Source organism: Ursus arctos, unplaced genomic scaffold (genome assembly GCF_023065955.2).
Source record: "Ursus arctos isolate Adak ecotype North America unplaced genomic scaffold, UrsArc2.0 scaffold_12, whole genome shotgun sequence".
Classification (NCBI taxonomy): Eukaryota; Metazoa; Chordata; class Mammalia; order Carnivora; family Ursidae; genus Ursus; species Ursus arctos.
Window position 1 is genome coordinate 12393775 of NW_026622786.1, and position 22130 is coordinate 12415904.

The window sequence follows — 22130 nt, forward strand, 5'->3', positions numbered from 1 at the left end:
CTTAAGTTTCATGAGCAAATGAATAGTACATGTGAATTCTAGCTACTTGGAACCTGTTTTTAAAGTATTAATCCCCCACTTTCTATGTCCCGTCATTTTCTAATCTTTTAAGAAAATTTTGTCTTTTCTTTCCGAAAGAAAGAAAGAAAGAAAGAAAGAAAGAAAGAAAGAAAGAAAGAAAGAAAGAAAGAAAGAAAAAAAAGGTCAGAGGTAATGGGGAAATTCCATCATACGGAGATGCAACTAGTTTTGTGAAGAAGAAAAGCTAAACTTGGCATTTGTGGCACTTGTGCCTTCTGATGCTTATATCTACTTGAGAGGACAATCTTAAATTTTTAATCTGGTGATGTCCATATTTCTCAAAGTACATGCAAGTAGTGTTAAATGAAGATGGTGAATAAACATTTTGGATGTCATTGATGTATTAAGTGACACAATGCAATGGATTTTTTCCCTCATGACTTTTGTGTGAACTTCTCTTTGAATTTGCTAAGCCCTGAGACCTTGGTTCTGATTAGGAAAAGAAAAGGAAGGGAACTAATGTTTCTGAGTAACTGCCGCAGGCCAGGCACTTTCTAGAAGGGTATCTCATTTAATCCTCACAGCCTTTAGTATTTAGTAGGAAGGTACAATAAATACAGGTGAGGAAACAGGCTTGTTAGGTTGAATAAATTGCCTAAGATCACGCAGTTCTTTAATTGGAGCAGGGATTTGAATGCAGTTCTTGGTTCAAAGCCCATGTGGCAGCCTTAGAAAGCACTGAAAACTTGCCGGAAAGGGGCACGCGGAAGATGATTTGCTACTTCCTACTAGTCCATAATGCAGCTTACCTGATTTCAATTCTTCCATGAATCCCCCCCCCCCCCCCAAAGTCTCTGTGCGCTAAGCAATGAACTAAAATGCTTGTAATTTAGGTCTTAAAGCAAATATTAAGATAAATGACTTTTTCATTTGTCACTTATCCATTTTTTTTGTTTTAAGTTGGCCATTTGTCCTGAAACCCAACAGAATTAAAGGGAAAAGCTGTCAGGAAGCAAAATCAGAAGTGTGCAATATAAAAATAAATCAGGCCTGGGTGAAATAATTTTTAATTAGTTCTGTGGAAGTTACTTTTACTTAATAGCTTTTTCCTTATCAGTAAAATGGGACAACTTCACCCAACCCCGATTTAATAGATAAGACATTCTTAAAACTTAGAACCGTATTTCTTAGGCTTTCTGAAGTGGTAACTGGTGTGACCATTATCTATCACAAGCTTTGCCTGACTCAAATGCTACATGCTGGGCAAGCAAGGACACTGTTTCAAGTGGAGTGGGAATGGCCGTTAGGCGTCAGTGTTCCATTAATGGCCAAAATACCGTGCAGTATAGAAGAGGAAAGCAGCTTAAAACTTTACTATGGTATTCTTAAATACTTTAGGGCGCAACCATTCCATTCTTCTGACCTCTATCAGCCTGCTTGAATTCTTAACCTAGAAACAGTTCTTCCGGCCACCACCTTCCCCTATCCCTATTCCCGAAAATTGCCCTGGAACTACCCCCAAGCCTTCCCTCCTCTTCCCTTAGCCTCCAGCCCCCAGAAAGCTTAAATCTCAGAGCAGTTGAGGGGCGGGAGAGGAAGCGAATCACTAAGCCACAGCCAAACTCGCCCTTCGTCCGAGGACGGCGTAAATTCAGGAAAACATCCGTTCATTCAGCCAAGACTGAGAACCTATGTGCCAGGCTCCTGCCAGCCCCCGGCTCTGACCTCTCGGGAGGCCACAGCCCTTTGGGGAAGACCGTAAATAATGAAGCACAAAGAAACCTGTAAAACAAAGATAAGTGTTACAAAGGAATGAACAGGGAGCTATTAGAACATCAGGACCGACCCCCCTTCAGATCGATGGCTGGGAAAGCCACTTTTGAGGAAGTGACCTGCAGGTTGATCTGAGGGAGCTGCCTTGGCCTTGACGCTCGAGTGGCTCCCACCCCTCGGTCCCCGAGCCTGGCGGCGCTGGGCTGCCAGGCCCGGGCGGGGGCGGAGCCACCTTAGCAGCAAAACCCGGAAAGCGGAAGCCGCGGCGGGCTGCACCGTGGTCTGCGGCGCTGCCCTCGCCCGGCTCTCGGCCGGCTGAGTCACGGCCCGCCGGCCGCCCCGGCCTAGCAGGACCCACGCCCGCCGCCCCGCAGCCGCTGCCTCCCGCGCCGGGGGGCCCTTCACCCCTCACCCGAACAGCCGGGCACTGCGCCTCTGGCCACTGCCGTAGCCACTGGCGGCTAGCGGAGACCTCCTTCACTTTTTATCCCCCTCCTTTCCCAGTTCATTCTTGGCTTCTCCGGGGGGTCAATGCGGTGACCCTGTAGGTCGGGCTTGGAGGGCGCCGGGTCTGCGGCAACAGACTGCCCTCCTCTGGGCGCTGGGCCGCCGGCTGCCTTCGAGGCCCCGGCGGCCTCCGCGGTCTCCATGGTAACGGCGCGCCGGCGTCTCCGCCTCGGGGGGAAGATGCGGCCTGCGGGGCCCGCCGTCTCGCCCCCGGCCTCATGGCGGGGCCGGGGCCACTGAGGAGGAAGGTCCCGGCCGCCGGACTGCGGGGCAGCGGGCACCAGGTGAGAGCCGGACGCTGGGGAGCGGAGGAGGGGGGTGCAGCTCAACTCCAGCCACCACTCCTTCCCCGTCCCCTGCATCCCTGAACGCACTCGCACCAAATATCTCAGAGAGGTTTCTCGGGGCGCCACTGCGCCAGAGGTTTTTGGTTTGCTTCTGTTTTTGTCTTTTTTTTTTTTTTTTTTTCTGGCAAACAGCCGGAGAGAGACAGTCAGCAGCTCATGGAGAGCAGAGTGAAGCGATTTTTGCGTTCTCCCCAAACTGGGAGAGTACCTTTCAGCAACCGGACTCACCGACTGGTTTTCCTTCATTTTCAGTGAAATCCCATTCTCTGGCTGGAGACGCAGATGGCCTCAAATGAGAGAGATGCTATATCGTGGTACCAAAAGAAGGTAATATCCATCTTTTTTATTCGTAAAGCATAGTTCCTGCAAAAAGCTCCCGCGAAGAATATCCCGTTAGTCTTCCCTGAACTTGGTAGTGCCAGGAATTCCTACAGAGTATCTCTCAACTTAGATGGAAAAACCAATGCACAAGGTCATTAGGTCTTTTAAACCCATTTCCAGGTCCCCGAATAAGATTTTCTGGTCCCCTCCCTTCTCCACGCTGCATCACACAATGCCGCAGCAAAGCTTTGAAAGTTTGCTTCTGATCAAACTGTTCTTTTTTTTAGACCTGAAACTTTTATCTTCACAGCTCAGATTGGTACTGTCAACAATCTTATTGAGCTGCCCGTTACCTTTTATTTCTCTCTAGTTTTCCTACTGATGTTTTCCTTAAGAAGTGGAAATATCTTGTAAGGTAATAATTTGAAAATATTTTGGACATTGCTTTTTAACTTACTTTTAGATCCAGCTACTTTAGAATTGTGAAGGAAACGGCCCTTGGAAATAATTTATTCTAACATCTGAGAAGCATAATCATTTTCCAGATATCATATTGATACTTAATAGTTTCATGACTTTTGTGAGATTTGACCTAAAAGGATTTTCCTTTGCATCATTTAAATAGCCTGCTCCCTGTTTCAGATTGGAGCATATGATCAGCAGATATGGGAAAAGTCAATCGAACAGACTCAGATTAAGGTAAATTGATTTCTTTGATTCTAGCTTTGTTTTACTGAATTAATGTGAAGAGTGGATTGTACTTTTTATAAAATCTGCACTTATCCACCAAGTGTGGCATTCTTTATTCTTTGGTGTTTATAAGGAAGACAACACTGCAAGCAGAATGACAAATGACAATTGACATTTGGCCTCAGTATCAGGGAAATAGAAAGGAGTGGTTGGTCTATGATGAATTAGAAAGCAAATGTCCCCTATATAGGGGGCTATGTCTGCTTAACTCTGGCCAGCTTTATTCTGTGGCAATGCAGCCCCAGGACTGCCAGAGCCTCAGAGTTTTCACGAGAAACTGGGAAGATGCATTTTTATGTGAAATATCCAGATTTTTTTTTTAGAGCGTCTTCCTTTCTCCTACCTTTCCTCCTCCTCTACCTCTTCTCCCACCTCATTTTCCTCTTTTTTCTTTCTTCTTTCTCCCTTTTCTCTTCCTGTGCAAGCCAAATCAAATTCATTTGTGGCCTGAATCATTTTTTCAATTCCTGGTTTAGAGTATGGCCTTAAGTTTTCATGTTCTTAAACTTTTTTCTGCACTGCTCTTAGAACTGAGCAGATTCTTAGGGTAATTTCATGTTAACCAGCCAAAAACTGACATGGATTCAGAATGCCAGTTTATTAATTTATAATAGCGGAGGGGACGGTTAAATAACCTGATGTTCTGAAGTCAGGGTTGTGGTCTCAACATGTACTGGGGGAAGTGGGAAGGTGGTGCAAATTAGTCATGGGAAGGTTGCTCCGTAGCCAAATGTAATCGGATGGTGTTGAGAGATGTGGAAAAGCCCAAGGACCATCCCTGCCCCTAAAGAATGTCTCTCTATATCGACTTTAACACTTAAATCTACAGATTCAGGGTCTTAGTTTCTTGGAAAGTGCTGAATAATGGCTGGCAGATTCTTGTTTTTGGACCTTGCTATTTTAAAGATTTGCTGCAGACCCTTTCTTAACACTTTAAAAAAATGTATTATATCTACACATACATATAATTTAATAGTTCTGTTTATCTCTAAGTCACATTGATTGGACTGGGATGTTTAAATCTCGGGTAACATACGTTTAACCAACACTTGTAGGGTGCATTTTTTTTATAGAATCAACTAGAAAGTTGTTGGAACTACATGGTACATGGCTAACGTTCACAATTCTGTACAGTCCTTAATTTTTCTGTATTAAAGGGACGGGGGTTGGGATGAATAACACCCCAAATTTTATTTTGTAACTCTCTAAATCCTGTCCTGTTAGTCTTTTGGGGTATGTTAAAAGTACTGATAGCAAGTAAGGTGTAATGGAAAGAGCACAGAACTGGGAGTTAGATCTTCTTTTTGTGATCCCTAGCCTTGTGATCTTAAGCAGCACTGTAGTTTTCCTGGGTTTTGGTTTCCTTATCCTTAGAAAGATTTTACTTGCTGCTATAAAATTGCCTTACCTACCTTCTTCCCCTGTCCAACTAAAGATGTTCTCAACTCTTATTTCCATGCCATTTTATGCATACCTTCCTTTTAGTACACCATATCAAAGTTACTTGTTTTTTTTTTTTTTAAAGATTTTATTTATTTATTTGACAGAGATAAAGACAGCCAGCGAGAGAGGGAACACAAGCAGGGGGAGTGGGAGAGGAAGAAGCAGGCTCATAGCGGAGGAGCCTGATGTGGGGCTCGATCCCATAACGCCGGGATCATGCCCTGAGCCGAAGGCAGACGCCCAACTGCTGTGCCACCCAGGCGCCCCCAAAGTTACTTGTTAACCTGTGCATCTTCATAGGCCTCAAAGGGAGGAATTGTGTTTGCATTACATTCTTAGAACATCTGGATTCATACTAGGAACTCAGTGTCCATTGCTGTGTTTTATTAACACCATCTATTATGTCTTTATTCATTGTTCTGTCATAAGGTAATCTACCTAATAACTCCTTAATGTATACTTTTAATTTAGGAAGAGTGGAAAGACTAAAATTAAAGGCAACGCTAAAAATTTACTGAGAGATGTACCAACATGTTCTAGGTGCTAAGAATACAGTAAACAAGATAGACATGTATTTCACAGCCTGAATGGTGGTGGGAGAAAAGCCAAGATATCTGTTTTGTCTTAGGCAAAAATTGACCAAGGTATAGGATACAAAGTATTTGGTGCAATTTAAAAATAGATTATACAAATATAAATATTTTTAACAAAAAAATCAAAGAAAATTAAAAATGAGCAATATTAACATCAGATCACGGTACAATAAAGTTGGAAATTATGTAATAAAAATATAATTCAAGAGGCAAGAATATATGATGGGGAAAAGATAGTCTCTTTGGGGTGCCCAGGTAGCTCAGTTGGTTAAGTGTCTGCCTTCGGCTCAGGTCATGATCTCAGGGTCCTGGGATTGAGCCCTGTGTCAGGCTTCCTGCTCAGCTGGGGGGTCTGCTTCTTCCTCCACTCCTCCCCCTGCTCAGGCTCTCATGCTCTTTCTCTCTCTCTCTCTCTCTCTCTCTCTCCACCCACCCCCTCAAAGTAAATAAAATTTTTTTTAAAAGGCACTCTTCAACAAATAGTACTAGGAAAACTGGACAGCTACATGCAAAAGAATGAATTCAGACTACTTTCTTACACCATACACAAAAGTAAACTCAAGATGCATTAAAGACCTAAATGTGAGACCTGAAAGCATAAAACTCATAGAAGAAAATATAGCCAGTAATTTCTTTGACATTGGCCATAGTAATTCTAGATACATCTTCTCAGACAAGGGAAACAAAAATGAAATTAAACTATTGGGACTACAACAAAATAAAAAGATTTTGGCATAGTGAAGGAAACCATCAACAAAACAAAAAGGCAATCTACTGAATGGGAGAAGATATTTGCAAATGATATATCCAGTAGGGGTTAATATCCAAAGAACTCATACAATTTAGGACTAAAAAAGCAAATAATTTGATTAAAATGGGCAGAGAACCTGAATAGACATTTTTCCAAAGAGGACATAGAAATGGCCAACAGATGGGGTGCCTGGGTGGCACAGCGGTTAAGCGTCTGCCTTCGGCTCAGGGCGTGATCCCGGCTTTCTGGGATCGAGCCCCACATCAGGCTCTTCCGCTATGAGCCTGCTTCTTCCTCTCCCACTCCCCCTGCTTGTGTTCCCTCTCTCGCTGGCTGTCTCTATCTCTGTCAATAAATAAATAAAATCTTAAAAAAAAAAAAAAAAAAAGAAATGGCCAACAGATGCATGAACCAGAAGCTCAACATCACTCATCATCAAAACCACAATGAGATGTCACCTCAAATCAGTCAGAGTGGCTAAACTCAAAAACACAAGAAATAACAAGTACCGGTAGGTGTAGAGAAAAAGGAAACCTTGTGCACTGTTGGTGGGAGTGTAAATTGGTGTAGCTGCTGTGGAAAACAGTACAGAAGTTGCTCAAAAAATTAAAAATGGAATTATCATATGATCTAGTAATTCCATTACTGGGTGTTTACCTAAAGAAAACAAAAACACTAATTCAAAAAGGTATTTGCACCCCTATGTTTATTGTAGCATTATTTACAATAGCCATGATATAGAAGCAACCCAAGTGTCCATCAATAGATGAATGGGTAAAGAAGAAGTGGCATATGTATATATAATGGAATATTACTCGGCCATAAAAAAGAATGAGATCTTGCCATTTGTGACAACGTGGATGGACCTAGAGGATATAATGTTAAGTGAAATGAGTCAGACGGAGAAAGGCCGATACTGTATGATTTCACTCATATGTGGAATTTAAGAAACAAAAAAAATGAACAAACAAAGAAAAAGAGACGGACAAAACTGACTCTTAAATACAGAGAACAAACTGGTGGTTGCCAGAGGGAAAGTGGATGATGGACGGGTAGGATAAATCAAAGGGATTAAGAGGATACTTATTGTAATAAGTAGCCTATAGAATTGTTGCATCATTATATTGTACACCTGAGACTGTATGTTAATTATACTTCAATTAAAAAATAGTAAAATAGGGGCGCCTGGGTGGCACAGCGGTTAAGCGTCTGCCTTCGGCTCAGGGCGTGATCCCGGCATTATGGGATCGAGCCCCACATCAGGCTCTTCCGCTGTGAGCCTGCTTCTTCCTCTCCCACTCCCCCTGCTTGTGTTCCCTCTCTCGCTGGCTGTCTCTATCTCTGTTGACTAAATAAATAAAATCTTTAAAAAAAAAAAAAAGTAAAATAAAAGGTTACCACTGGAAAGAGAAAAATTGGCAAATGTGAGAACACAGCAATAAAAAATAGCGATTGCTTCAATCAAAAAATATAATTCAAAATTATGAAAGATGTAAATTTAAAAAATCTTAACTAGGAGTATGAAAAGTGATATGAACTTTTCCACAAATGTTTATTGAGCTACTGTGTTTAAGGATTTTGCTAGATGCTGAGCACAAGAGGAAAAGTACAAACAGAAGTATAATACTTGTTTAAGAAAAGAGCAAGTAGCCTTATCTGATTGGAGCATGAGGTATATAGGTGAGATGATAGGCCGTATGTCAGTTTGGAGCTGACTTGACTGCTTTACTAAGAACTTTTGATACTATTCTGTAGAAAGTGGAAGCATTTTCGTAGTTTTTGAACAGGGAGGCCACATCGCGTTTGTGTTTTTGAAGGATAGAAGGATACACATTATAACAAAATCTATGGAATGTTTCTGAAGTAATACTTAATGAAATTATATCACTCTAAATGTCTATATGAACAAAAGATGTCTGAATTGATGAGGCAGAAAGAGTTACAGTGGTTCAAGTTAATGTCTGAAGAATTTCGAGAAAAAAAAATTCCAAGTAAAGGGAAAGAAATACCAAAAATAAAACTAATGTGGGGATTATGTATTCTTCAATTGCCAAGTATTTGTTGAGCCCCTACCTGTCACGTGTCAGGTAGTAGCCTAGGCACTAATGTCTACATAATGATGAGCAAAAACACTCAGTTTTTTTCTTTTCATAGAGCTTAAAGTGGGAGAGAAACAATAATAAAAATCCTATTAATGAATAAAAATTATTATTATTATTTTTTTACAAGAAGAGCTCTTACTTATAAGCCATTACAGTTATAATAAGGGAAATGGACTTAGTCAAGGAGGTCAGAGAAGCCTTCCCTGAGGAACTGATAACTTAAATAAGATCTGAAGGATGAATAGCAGTTAATTAAGAACAAATATACTAATCCTACCCAAACTCTTTCAGAAAACAGAGGAGGAAGTACACTTCCCAACTCATTTTACGAGACCAGTATTATCCCGATTCCAAAGCCAGACAAAGACATCACGAGAAAAATCATTGTGAACATAGATGTGAAACCTCTGAGAAAATATTAGCAAACCAAATTCAACAACATATAAAATGGATTATCTACTGTGACCAAGTGGGGTTTATCCTAGGAATGCAACGTTGGTTTAACATTTGAAAATAAATTAATGTAATATACCATCTTACTAGAATAAAGGACAAAACTGCATGATCCTCTCATTAGAAACAAAAGGCATTTGACAGAATTTAATGTCCATTAACAATAAACTAGAAATAAAAAGTAATTTCCTCAGTCTGTCAAAGGGTGTCTACAAAAACCTATAGCTATAGGTTAGGTTTTACTTCAGAATATCCCGTTGCAAAATGAAGAGACAAGTCATAGACTGAGAGAAAATATTGTATTTTATTTAAGATTTTATTTAATTATTTGAGAGAGAGCAAAAGTGTGAGAGATCACAGAGGGAGTGAGAGAAGCAGACTTGCCGCTGAGTGGAGAACCTGATGCAGGGTTTGATCCAGGACCCTGGGATCATGACCTGAGCTGAAGGCAGACACCCAACGAACTGAGCCATCCAGGTGTCCCAAGAAAATATTTTATGTTTATATATTTTTATATATTTGTGTGTATGTGTGTGTGTGTATAATACATAATATATATATATATAATATTTGTATGTACAATATGTAAAGAACTCCTACAACTCAATAAGAAGACAAACCCAATATAAAAAGGGGCAAAATACTCAAATGGTTATTTTACCAAAGAAGGTAAATGAATGGCTAAGGGGCACATGAAAATATGCTCAACATTATTAGTCATTAAGGAAATACAAATTAAAACCATAGTGAGATACTACCATACACCTGTTAGGATGGCTAAAATTCAAAAGACTGACCTTACCAAGTGTTGACAAGGACTGGGACGAATTAGAATGCTCTTATACTGCTGGTGGGAATGGAAAGTGTAAAATACTTCAGTGTTTTGTTTTGTTTTTTTAAAGAGAGCACTAGAGAGAGCAAGCACAAGTGAGGGGTAGAGGGAGAGGGAGAAGCAGGCTCCCTGCTGAGCAGGAAGCCTGACACAGGGCTTGATCCCAGGACCCTGGGATCATGACCTGAGCCAAAGGCAGACACTTAACTGACTGAGCCACCCAGGCGCCCAGGATTGGTGCTTTCTTAAAAAACTAAATAGGTACTTTCCGTATACCCAGCATTTCTACTCCTAGGTATCCATCCAGGAGAAATAAAAACATATGAGCACGTGCAAATGTTCATAGCTGTACTATTCGTAATAGCCAAAAACTAAAAAAAAAAGTCCAAATGTCTACCAACTGCTGGGCGATAAATGTCTTATATCTATGCAATGAGATACGGCTTAGCAATTAAAACTATAAATACATGCTACAACATAGTGAACCTCAAAAATGTTATGCTACGTGAAAGGGGCCAGACTATAATAATTCAGTTTATATGAAATTTCTACAAAAGGCAAATCTATAGAAATAGAGATTCGTGGCTGCCTGTGGCTGGGGATAAGAACAGATATTTACTGCCTTTCTTGTTTTTGAGTTGAAGGTGATGATGGTTGCACAACTCTATAAATAGACTAGAAATCTAAATTAGTTAATTACTAAAACTGCACACCTACAGTAAATGGGTGAGTTTTATAATATGTGAATTATATCTCAATATAACTATTTTCTTAGGTCATGCCAATAGAAAAACATAGGAGAAATCATAATGTTGTACACAAGAATATCATATATATTCCCAATGAAAGCTGTCTTCTAAAATTTCTTAATTAGGAGAATATATTAAATTTAAGGGCTAACGTCATTTTCAGTGATGAAGCTCAACTTAGTCACTCCCGTATCCCCTGGGATATATTTGCTAAGATGAGCATTCTAATTAATATTTTTCCCTTTTTATTTCTTTTAAGTTTTTTTAAGTTTTCATATAAATTCCTGTTAACATACGGGGTAATATTAGTTTCAGGTGTACAATATAGTGATTCAACATGTCCATACATCACCTGGTGTTCATCACGATGAGTGTACTCCTTAATCCCTATTTCACCCGTCTCCCCACACACCTCTCACCCCCCCGCCCCCTGGTAACCATGAGTTTGTTCTCTATAGTTAAGAGTCTGGTGTGTGTGTGTGTATATATATATATATATACACACATATCACATCTTTTTTTTATCCATTCATCAGTCCAGGGACACTTGGGCTGCTTCCATAATTTGGCTGTTGTAGATAATGCTTCTATAAACATCGGGTGCATGTGTCCCTTTGAAGTAGTATTTTTGTATTCTTTGTTTTTCTTTGGTTTCTTTCTTTCTTTCTTTCCTTCTTTCTATTTTTGAAAAAAACTTTTTTATAGAGAGCGTAAGTGCGAGGGGCAGAGGGAGAGGGAGAGAAAATCCCAAGCGGACTGCGCTGAGTGCAGAGTCCAATGCTGGACTCAGTCTCATGACCCCGAGATCATGACCTGAGCTGAAACCAAGAGCTGGATGCTCAACTGACTGTGCCACCCAGGTGCCCCTTTCTGATTTTTTTCTAATTAATATTAGAATAACGAAAATCAGTGTTTGAAAATGACATGATTTTATACCTAGAACATTTTATTTTATTTAATTTTTTTATTCCTAGAAAAAATCTAAGGGGCTAATCATAAGCACAAAGGTGACTTCAACTGTGTTTATAATGTTTTATTTCTTAAGCTGGATGGTGGGTACATGACAGATGAGACTCCTCTTTGAAGATGATGATTTGAGTATGTGCCTTAATCTCTATCTGATCTCTTTTGAAACCCCTCTAAAATTACAAAAAATAAGAAAAAGATATTAGCCAACAAGGATTAAAGGAACGGGAGAGAAGACTATTGTAAATGAGAGCTATTAACATAATTTTGAAAGTTGGAAAGTGAAGAGAGTAAAAATGTAAGTCTCTGTAGTAGGGAATGCCAATAGGAAACAAATGACCTTTCTGTTTAAAACTCCTGTATTTAATTTCTGAAAGACACAGGAATGAGGTGCATCAGGTATATCTGCTGGTGTGAGGTGGAACTGAAAATAATATTGTTCGAGCCATTTATAAGGGGCAATAGACCTATATATACCCAGATCCTCTCCCTTATTCTACGTGGTCACATAGTTACCGTCACTTCCTCTGACAGAGGTTGGATGGAAACTTGCTGTCTAGAGAGGCTGAACCAGAGACATTTTGGATTCTGAAACACTAGACACAGTAAGAGTAGGGTGAAATACTGTATTAATAATGGAAATGAAGTAAAAGTCTGGTGACCGGGTTTATGATCTCCAACAGAAGACTGGAATTGCTTCTTGCAGAAACTGGCCAGCTAAAAAGACCAAAGAATACTGGAAATGAAAGGGCTGGCTACCCCTCTACAATGAGGCCTGCTGCTTAATAAACTTCACCCATTGCACACTGAACTCTCATTCAGCATGTCAGTGCATCACTTTTAAGTGTAAATGGATAGTTGCAAATCATCAAACATTTGAAAAGGAAAAAGAAGGAAAGAGATAAAAGAAATGACAAAGGAATCATAAGAATGCTATTTTTAAAGATATAATTAATATGTGTAAAGAACTGGATACTTAAAAAAAAAGGAAAGAAAAAGAAAAAATGGACTATAGATGAAAAAGTAAGAGAACCAGAAAAGAAAAATAACCAATAACTTTCGTAGACAAGTGGAAGGTAAAGTTGCAACCATTTCTCAAAAAAAAATCATACAAAAGAACAAGGAAAAAGAAAACAGAAAAGTGAGTACAGTTCATGAAGGAACCCTAACAACCAGCTAATAGGTGTTCTAGAAAAAAGAAATACATGGAGGGAAAGGAATGATCAAATAAATAATACATTTCCCAGAACTGAAATATACACATTTGGAAATTGGAAAGATTTTTAAAAAGATTTGTATTCATTACAGGTGTGTAACACAATGATCTGACATTTATATGCATTACAAAATGCTCAACATGGCATGTGCAGTGATTATCTGTCACCATAAAAGTTTATTACAATTCTTGACTATATTTGCTATATATTTATGCTGTGCTTTACATCCCCATGACTTATACTCGTTTTATGAATGGAAGTTTGTACTTCTTAATCCCCTTCACCTATTTTGCCCATCCTAATCCCCCCCCTCCTCTCGCAACCACCAGTTTGTTCTCCGTATTTATGAGTTTGTTTATTGTTTAGTTAGTCTATTTGTTTTGTTCTTTAGATTCCACGTATAAGTGAAATCATGTGGTATTTGTCTTTCTCTGACTTATTTCACTTAGCTCTAGGTCCATCCATGCTGTCTAAATGGCAAAATTTCATTTTTTTTTTAATGGTTAACATCCCATTGTATGTATATCCCATATCTTCTTTATTTGTTCATCTATTAGCGGAAACTTAGGTTGCATCTATATATTGGCTACTGTCAGTAAATACTGCAGTAAATATAGGGGTGCATATATCTTTCTGAATTAGCGTGTTTGTTTTCTTCAGGTATATACCCAGAAGTAGACTTGCTGGATTGTATGGAATTTCTGTAACTAAGTTTTTGAGGAAACTCCACACTGCTTTCTGTAGCGGCTGCACCAATTTGCCTTCCCACCAGCAGTGCACGAGGGTTCCCTTTTCTCCACAACTTGTTCTTTCTTGTCTTTTTGATACCAGCCATTCTGACAGGTGTGAGGTGATATCTCATTGTGGTTTTGATTTGCATTTCCCTGATGACAAGTGATGTTGCGCATCTTTTCATGCGTCTGTTGGTCATCTGTATGCTTCTTTGGAAAAATGTCTCTTCAGTTTCTCTGCCTGTTTTTAAATTGGATTATTTATTTTTTTGGTGTTGCGTTCTATGAGTTATTTATGTACTTTGGATATATCTATCCCCTTATTGAATATATTGTTTGCAAATATTGTCTTCCATTCAGTAAGTTGCCATTTCATTTTGTTGATGGTTTCCTTCACTGTGCAAAAGCTTTTTACTTTGATGTAGTCCCACGTGTTTGTTTTTGCTTTTGTTGTCCATGCCCGAGGAGACATATCCATAAATATGTTGCCAAGACCAGTGTCTGAGAGTTTGCTGCTTATGTTTTCTTCTAGGAGTTTTATGGTTTCAGGTCTTACATTCAGGTCTTTAATCCATTTTGAGTTTATTTTTGCATGTGGTTTAAGAAAGTGGTCCAGTTTCATTCTTTTGCTTGTAGCTGTCCAGTTTTCCCACACCATTTATTGCGGAGACTGACTTTTCCTCCTTATGTATTCTTGCTTTTTTGTTGTAAATTAATTGACCATAAAAGCGTGGGTTTATTTCTGGGTCCTCTATTGTGTTTCATTGATCTCTGTGTCTATTTTTGTGCCAGTACTATACTGTTTTGATGACTATAGCTCTGTGGTATAGTTGGAAATCTGATATTCTGCTTTGTTTTTCTTTCTCAAGATTACTTAGGTTATTTGAGGTCTTTTGTGGCTTCATACAAATCTTAGGATTATTTTTTTCTAGTTCTGTGAAAAATGCTATTGGTATTTTGATAAGAATTGTACTGGATCTGTAGATTGCTTTGGGTATTACGGACATTTTAACGATATTAACTTTTCCAATCCATGAACCATGGTATATGTTTTATTTGTGTCATCCTCAATTTCTTTAATCAGTGTCTGAAAATTCTTGAATACAGGTCTTTCACCTCCTTGGTTAAATTTATTCCTATGTGTTTTATTCTTTTTGACACAAACGTCAGCGAGATTGTTTTTAAATTTCTCTTTCTGCTAGTAGTTATTGGTATAGAGAAATGATACAAATTTCTGTTAATTTTGTGTCCTATAACTTTAGTGAATTCATTTATTCTAATAGTTTTTTGGGGGAGTCTTTGAGTTTTCTATATATACTATCATGTAATCAACAAGTAAGGACAGTTTTACTTCTTCCTTACCAGTTTTGATGCCTTTTATTTCTTTTTCTTGTCTGATTGCTGCAGCTAAGATTTCCAGCACTATGTTGAATAAAAGTGGTCTTGTTCTTGATCTTAGAGGGAAAGCTTTTAGTTTTTCACTGCTGAGTATGATGTTAGCTATGGGTTCGTCATGAAGGCCTTTATTATGTTGATGAAAGGATCTTTTTTAGCACCTATACTAAGGAGCATTGCCATATTTCAGAACTTAATTAAAAAAAAAAAAAACTTAGTTCAGTCTACCTTGTGTGTTTCCCCTGTGAGTCTCTTTTACTCTTCACACCAGACACTTTACTTCTGTCACCAAACATGTGGAAGTTTTTCCCAACACCATGCAGTTTTCCCTGAAACCACCTGGGGGTCCTACAATTCAACTCAATTCTGACACTGTCTACCTGAATATAGTGTCAGATACCACAAGCTAAAGGCTCAGTCCCACAAGACTACTGCCACCCCACTTTGGATACCAATCATAAGTAGGTCGCCAGGTTACTCACAACTTTTGTCCAATGTGGCTACAAATCAGGTTCCCAGACCCCTTACTCAGGTTTGATTAATTTGGTAGAGTGCTTACAGAACTCAGAGAAACACTTACTTACATTTACCAGTTTATTAGAGGATATGCTAATGGATACAGGTGAACAGCTAGATGAAGAGATACGTACGGCAAGGTCTGGGAGGATCCTGAGCATAGGAGCTTATGTCCCTGGGAGTTGGGGTATGTCATCCTCCTGGTGTGGATGTGTTCAACAAACTGGATGCTCCCTGAACCCCATACTGTTGGAGTTTTTATGCCAAGTTTATTAGCCAGGTATGAGGGCGCCACATGAAGATATATTCAGATCTTCAAAGTTTCAAAAAAAAGTATATCACCCATGTCCCCTCTCAGAAAGCATGGGAAGACGTATACTGTATTATCATGAACAAGTAAACCAAAAAAGAGGAATTTTTATCATAAATGGATGTTGAATTTTGCTGAATGCTTTTTCTCCATCTATAGATGATATGATTTTTATCCTTAATTTTGTTAATGTAATCTGTTAGATTGATTGATTTGTGAATGTTGAACCATCCTTGCATCCCTGGAATAAATCCCACTTGATTGAAGTGTATGCTCCTTTTAATGTATTGTTGAATTCAGTTTGCTAATATTTTGTGGAGAATTTTTTATCTACATTCATTAGGGATATTGGCCTCTAATTTTCTTTTCTTGTAGTGTCCTGGTCTGGTTTTAGTATCAAGGTAATGCTGGCCTCGTAAAATGAATTTGAAAGCATTCCTGCCTCTTCTCTTTTTTGGAAGAGTTTGAGAAGGATTTGTATTAATTCTTTGAATGTTAGGTAGAATTCACTAGTGAAGCCATCTGGTATGGGAATTTTTTTTTTGGTTGGGAGGTTTTTGATTACTGATTCAATCTCCTTACTATTAATCAGTCTGTCCAAATTTTCTATTTCTTCCTGATTCAGTTTTGAGAGGTTTTGTGTTTCTAGGAGTTTATCCATTTCTTTTAGGTTGTCCAATTTGTTGGCATATAATTGTTCATATTAGTTTTTTTATGATCCTTTGTTTTTATGGTATCAGTTGTAACATTCCCTCTTTCATTTCTGATTCTGTTGAGTCCTCTTTTTTCTTTCCGTGGTAAGTGTAGCTAAAGGTTGTCGATTTTGTTTATCTTTTAGAGAAACCAGCTCTTAGTTTGTTGATCTTCTCTGTTGTCTTTTTAGTTTCTATTTCATTTTTTCCCACTCTGATCTTTGCTATTTCCTTCTGTAACTTTGAACTTTGTTCCTCTTTTCTAGTTTCTTGAGATAAAGAGTTAAGGTGTTGTTTACTTGTTAGGGTTCTTTCTTAATGTAGGCGTTTATCACTATGAACTTCCCTCTCAGAACTGTTTTTGTTTCATCCCGTAAGTTTTGGTATGTTGTATTTTCATTTTCATTTGTTCTCAAATTTTTCAATTCCTCTTTTGACTTCTTCTTTGACTCATTGGTTATTTAGTAGTATGTGGTTTAATCTCCACATGTTCGTGAATTTTCTCTTTTTTTGGGGGGGTAATTGATTTCTATTTCATACCATTGTGTTCAGATATAAATGCTTGATATAATTTCATTCTTCTTAAATTTATTAAGACTTGTTTTGTGGCCTAATATGATCTATCCTGGAGAATTTATTATGTGCACTTGAGAAAGAATGTGTATTCTGTTGCTTGTGGATGGAATGATCTGTGTATATCTGTTAAGTCCATCTGATCTAATGTGTTTTTTGAGGCCAATGTTTCCTTATTATTATTACTTTTAATTTTTATTCAATTTATTTAAACTAATAGAAAAACCCAGTTCACCCACTTCTCCCACCTCCAGCTCTTGCAACCACCAATCTCTTTTGTTTATCTATAAGCTTGCTTTGTTAGTTTGGGGTTTTTAATTTTTTTTAAGATTCCACATATAAGATAAATCATATGTTATTTGTCTTTTTCTGTATGACTTATTTCACTTAGCAGAATGTTCTCAAGGTCCATCCATGTTATTGCAAAAGGTGAGATCTCACAGTCCACAGCTAACATTATACTCAGTGATGAAGAGCTGAAAGCTTTTCCTCTAAGATCAGGGACAAGACAGGATGTCCATTTTTCCATTCTTACTCAACATAGTATTGGAAGTCCTAGCCAGAACAATTAGGCAAGAAGAAGAAATGAAAGGCATTCAAATCAGAAAGGAAGAAGTAAAACTGTTATATTTTGCTGATGGCATGATAATATTTAGGAAACCCCAAAGACTCCACTAAAAACAATTGATAATAAATAAATTTAGTAAAGTCGCAGGATACAAAATCAGTATATAAAAATCTGTTGCATTTCTCTATACTAAAAACAAACTATCAGAACAAGAAAGAAAACAATGAGAATATACCATTTGTAAATATTTACGCACCTAATGTAGGCGTACCCAAATATATAAAGCAAATATAAACAGACCTAAAGGGAAAAGTAGACAATGTTACAGTAATCATTGGGAGCTTCAGTACTCCACTTTCAACAATGGGTAGATCATCCAGACAGAAAATCCGTAAAGAAACATTGGACTTGAACTATGCTTTAGACCATATAGAACTAACAGACATATAAAAAACATTCTGTCCAAAACAGCAGAATACACATTCTTTTCAAACACCCATGGAAGCATCTCCAGGATAGATCATTTGTTAGGTCATAAAACAAGCCTTAACAAATTTAAGAAAACTGAATTTATTTCAGTACCTTTTTTGACCACAATGGTAAACTAGAAGTCAGTAACAGAAGGAAAACTGGAAAATTCACAGATATGTGGAAATTAAGCAGCATACTCTTGAACAACTATAGGTCAAAGAAGAAATAAAAAATATTTTGAGACAACTGAAAATGAAAATTTTTATACATTAACAATGAACTATTGAAAAAGAAATTAAGAAAACAATTCCATTTACAATAGCATCAAAAAAAAAATATTTAGGAATAAATTTAACCACAAAGGTGAAAGATCTATACAGTGAAAACTATGAAACATTGATGAAAGAAATTGAAGAAGACATAAAAAAATGGAAAAATGTTTTTTGTTCATTGATTGGAAGAAGCAATATTGTTAAAATGTCCATACTACCCAAAGTGATCTACAGATTAAAAGCAATCTATCAAAATTCCAATGGCATTTTTCACAGATGCAGAAAAAACAGTCCTAAGATTTATATGGAACTACAAACAACTCCAAATAGCTAAAGCAGCCTTGAACAAGAAGAGCAAACTGGAGGCATCACACTTTTGATTTCAAATTATATTACAAAGCTATAGTAATCAAAACAGTGTGATATTGGCATAAAAGACACATAGACGAATGGGACAAAATGGAGACCCCAGAAATTAACCCACGCTTTCACAGTCAATTAATCTTTGGCAAAGGTGCCAAAAATACGTGGTGGAAAAAAAGAGTTTCTTTAATAAGTAACGTTGGGAAAACTGGATAAATATCGTCATGCAGAAGAATGATATTGGACCTTTTTTTTACACCACACATAAAAATCAACTCAAGATGGATTAAAGTCTTGAATGTAAGGGGCGCCTGGGTGGCTCAGTCGTTAAGCGTCTGCCTTCGGCACAGGGCGTGATCCCAGAGTTCTGAGATCAAGCCCCACATCAGGCTCCTCCGCTGGGAGCTTGTTTCTTCCTCTCCCACTCCCCCTGCCTGTGTTCCCTCTCTCACTGTCTGTCTCTCTCTCTCTGTCAAATAAATAAATAAAATCTTAAAAAAAGAAAAGTCTTAAATGTAAGACCAGAAATTGTCCTAGAAGAAACCAGGGGCTCCTTGGCCATGAGTTTTTTGAATTTGACTAAACACAGACAACAAAAGCAAAAATTAACAAGTGAGACTACATCAAACTAAAAAGTGTTTTGCATAGCAAAGGAAGCAATAATGAAAAGGCAACCTATGGAATGGGAAAAAATATTTGTAAACCATATATCTGATAAGGGGTTTACATTCAATATATACGGAACTCCTACAACTCAACAGTTAAAAACAAGTAATCCAATTAAAAATGGACAAAGGACCTGAACGGACACTTTTCCAAAGAAGATATACCCAAGGGGTATATGAAAAAGGTGTTTAACATCACTAATAATCAGGAAAATGTAAATCAAAACCACAGTGAGATATCACCTCTCACCTGTCAGGATGACTCTTTATTAGAAAGTCAAAAGATATGAGGATGTAGAGAAAAGAGAACTTTCATATACCATTGGTGGGAATGTAAACTGGTATAACCATTATGGAAAACAGTACGGAGGCTTTTCAAAAAATTAAACATAGAACTATGATTTGATCCAGCTATATCTTTCTGGGTACTTGTCTGAAGGAAATAAAGGTCTACAAGGTCTTTGTCTGTTAGAAAATAATACAGTGATATTTTTACTTTTAAAATTTTGATTTCTGATTTTTTTATGTAGCCAAGATCATTGTTATTCCCATGGATATTATGCATATTTCAAAAATTAGTGTACATGTTTTTCAAAGGATTTTTTTTTCTTAAATGTCTAACTTTCAAGTTTTGATTCCTCCTTAGATTTAATTTTATTACATTTAGGGTTTTAGAACATTCTTCTGTAAAATCTATAGTTTGTAGTTAAATTGGATAGAAACATAGGATCCATTTAAGAGAAATTGGCCAAATCTATTTAGTTAAACAGAACTAAAGATCAATACTGGCTCAATGTCTAAACTAGGGAAAAAGCAAACAGCTGTAACCTTTAATTTTTACTTTAATTTAAATGTTTAAATACCTAATTTTTAAACCTTGATTAGCATTTTCACTTGTTGAGTGTAAAATTAAAATTCATCTTTTAAAAGTTTTATTTATTAATAGCACTGAAACAAAACTTTCAGGCAAACCAGGAGTTTGAAACACAAGAGATAATTCACAAGCTTACTTTTAATTTGTGGTGGTAGAAGACAAAGGCCCTGAAAGGATTCATTCTTCATGCACTGGGAAAAAAATTTATGACTCGATTTTTGGTTAAATGTGGTAGATTGGCCACACACATTTATGAGTTACCACTTTCTGAGTTACCACTAAATTATATGAAGGGAATCCGTAAAGGGGTCGTATAAAATGAATACATCCACAAAGTCAAGGAAAAAGATTGAGGAGGAAGATCTTAGTAGATAAGGAATCAGCACATATTTGGAAGATGAAAAATGAATGGAACAGAGTGTTAGGAGAACAGGGGAAAGTGCCAGTTGCCCTGCAGAGCTCCCCAGAGAGGCTTAGGACTTGAATGCACCAGGTTTCATGTGAGGCAGTTAAATGGGGTATTTTTTTATAATAAGTTTTTATTATGTTATATTAGTCACCATACAATACACCCCTAGTTTTTGATGTAAAGTTCCATGATTCATTACTTGCGTATAACACCCAGTGCACCATGCAATATGTGCCCTCCTTAATACCCGTCACCGGCCTATCCCAATCCCCCACCTCCCTCCCCTCTAAAGCCCTCAGTTTGTTTCCCAGAATCCATAGTCTCTCATGGTTCATTCCCCCTTCTGTTTACCCCCCCTTCCTTCTTCCCTTTCTTCTCCTACCGATCTTCCTACTTCTTATGTTCCATAAATGAGTGAAACCATATGATAATTGTCTTTCTCTGCTTGACTTATTTCACTTAGCATTATCTCCTCCAGTCCCGTCCATGTTGCTGCAAATGTTGTGAAATTGTTCTTTTTGATGGCTGAGTAATATTCCATTGTATATATGGACCACATCTTCTTAATCCAGTCATCTGTTGAAGGACATCTTGGCTCCTTTCACAATTTAGCTATTGTGGACAATGCTGCTATGAACATTGGGGTGCATATGGCTCTTCTCTTCACTACATCTGTATCTTTGGGGTAAATACCCAGTAGTGCAATTGCTGGATTATAGGGTAGCTCAATTTTTAACTTTTTAAGGGACCTCCACACTGTTTTCCCAAGTGGCTGTACCAACTTGGATTCCCACCAGCAATGTAAGAGGGATCCCCTTTCTCCACATCCTCTCCAACATTTGTTGTTTCCTGCCTTGTCAATTTTTGCCTTTCTAACTGGGATAAGGTGGTATCTCAATGTGGTTTTGATTTGAATTTCCCTGATGGTTAATGATTTTGAGCATTTTTTCATGTGTCTGTTAGCCATTTGTATGTCTTCATTGGAAAAGTGTCTGTTCATATCTTCTGCCCATTTTTTGATTTGATTATTTGTTTCCTGTGTATTGAGTTTGAGAAGTTCTTTGTAGATCTTGGATATCAGTCTTTTATCTGTAGTGTCATTTGCAAATATCTTCTCCCATCCCATGGGCTGCCTCTTAGTTTTTTTGACTGTTTCCTTGGCTGTGCAGAAGCTTTTTATCTTGATGAAGTCCCCACAAGTTCATTTTTTCTTTTGTTTCTCTTGCCTTTGGAGATGTGCCATGAAAGAAGTTGCTGTGGCCAATGTCAGAGAGGTTGCAGCCTATGTTCTTCTCTAGGATTTTGATGGATTCCTGTCTCACATTGAGGTCTTTCATCCATTTGGAGTTTATCTTTGTGTATGGTGTGAGAGAGTGGTCAAGTTTCATTCTTTTGCATGTAGCTGTCCAATTTTCCCAGCACCATTTATTGAAGAGACTATCTTTTTTCCACTGGATGTTTTTTCC

The 22130-nt window shown here is 37.9% G+C and overlaps 1 protein-coding gene across 6 annotated transcripts in view; it reads left to right on the forward strand.

Moving 5' to 3' along the window:
• The first annotated feature begins 2046 nt into the window (after positions 1 to 2046).
• PHTF1 (putative homeodomain transcription factor 1) overlaps positions 2047 to 22130 on the forward strand; it is a 72078-nt gene continuing 51994 nt past the window's right edge. For 4 of the 6 annotated variants that reach the window (XR_006408174.3, XR_008958743.1, XR_008958744.1 and 1 more), the window contains exons 1-3: positions 2047 to 2585; positions 2901 to 2975; positions 3612 to 3668. Coding sequence is in view for 1 of the 6 variants with exons in the window: in XM_026483727.4 (XP_026339512.2) it covers positions 2931 to 2975; positions 3612 to 3668 (102 nt within the window). In the remaining 5 variants the exon portion in view is untranslated. Of the gene's footprint in view, positions 2586 to 2900; positions 2976 to 3339; positions 3385 to 3611; positions 3669 to 22130 lie in introns of those variants that run through there. The other 2 variants (XM_026483728.4, XM_057310355.1) reach the window with 2 other exon arrangements.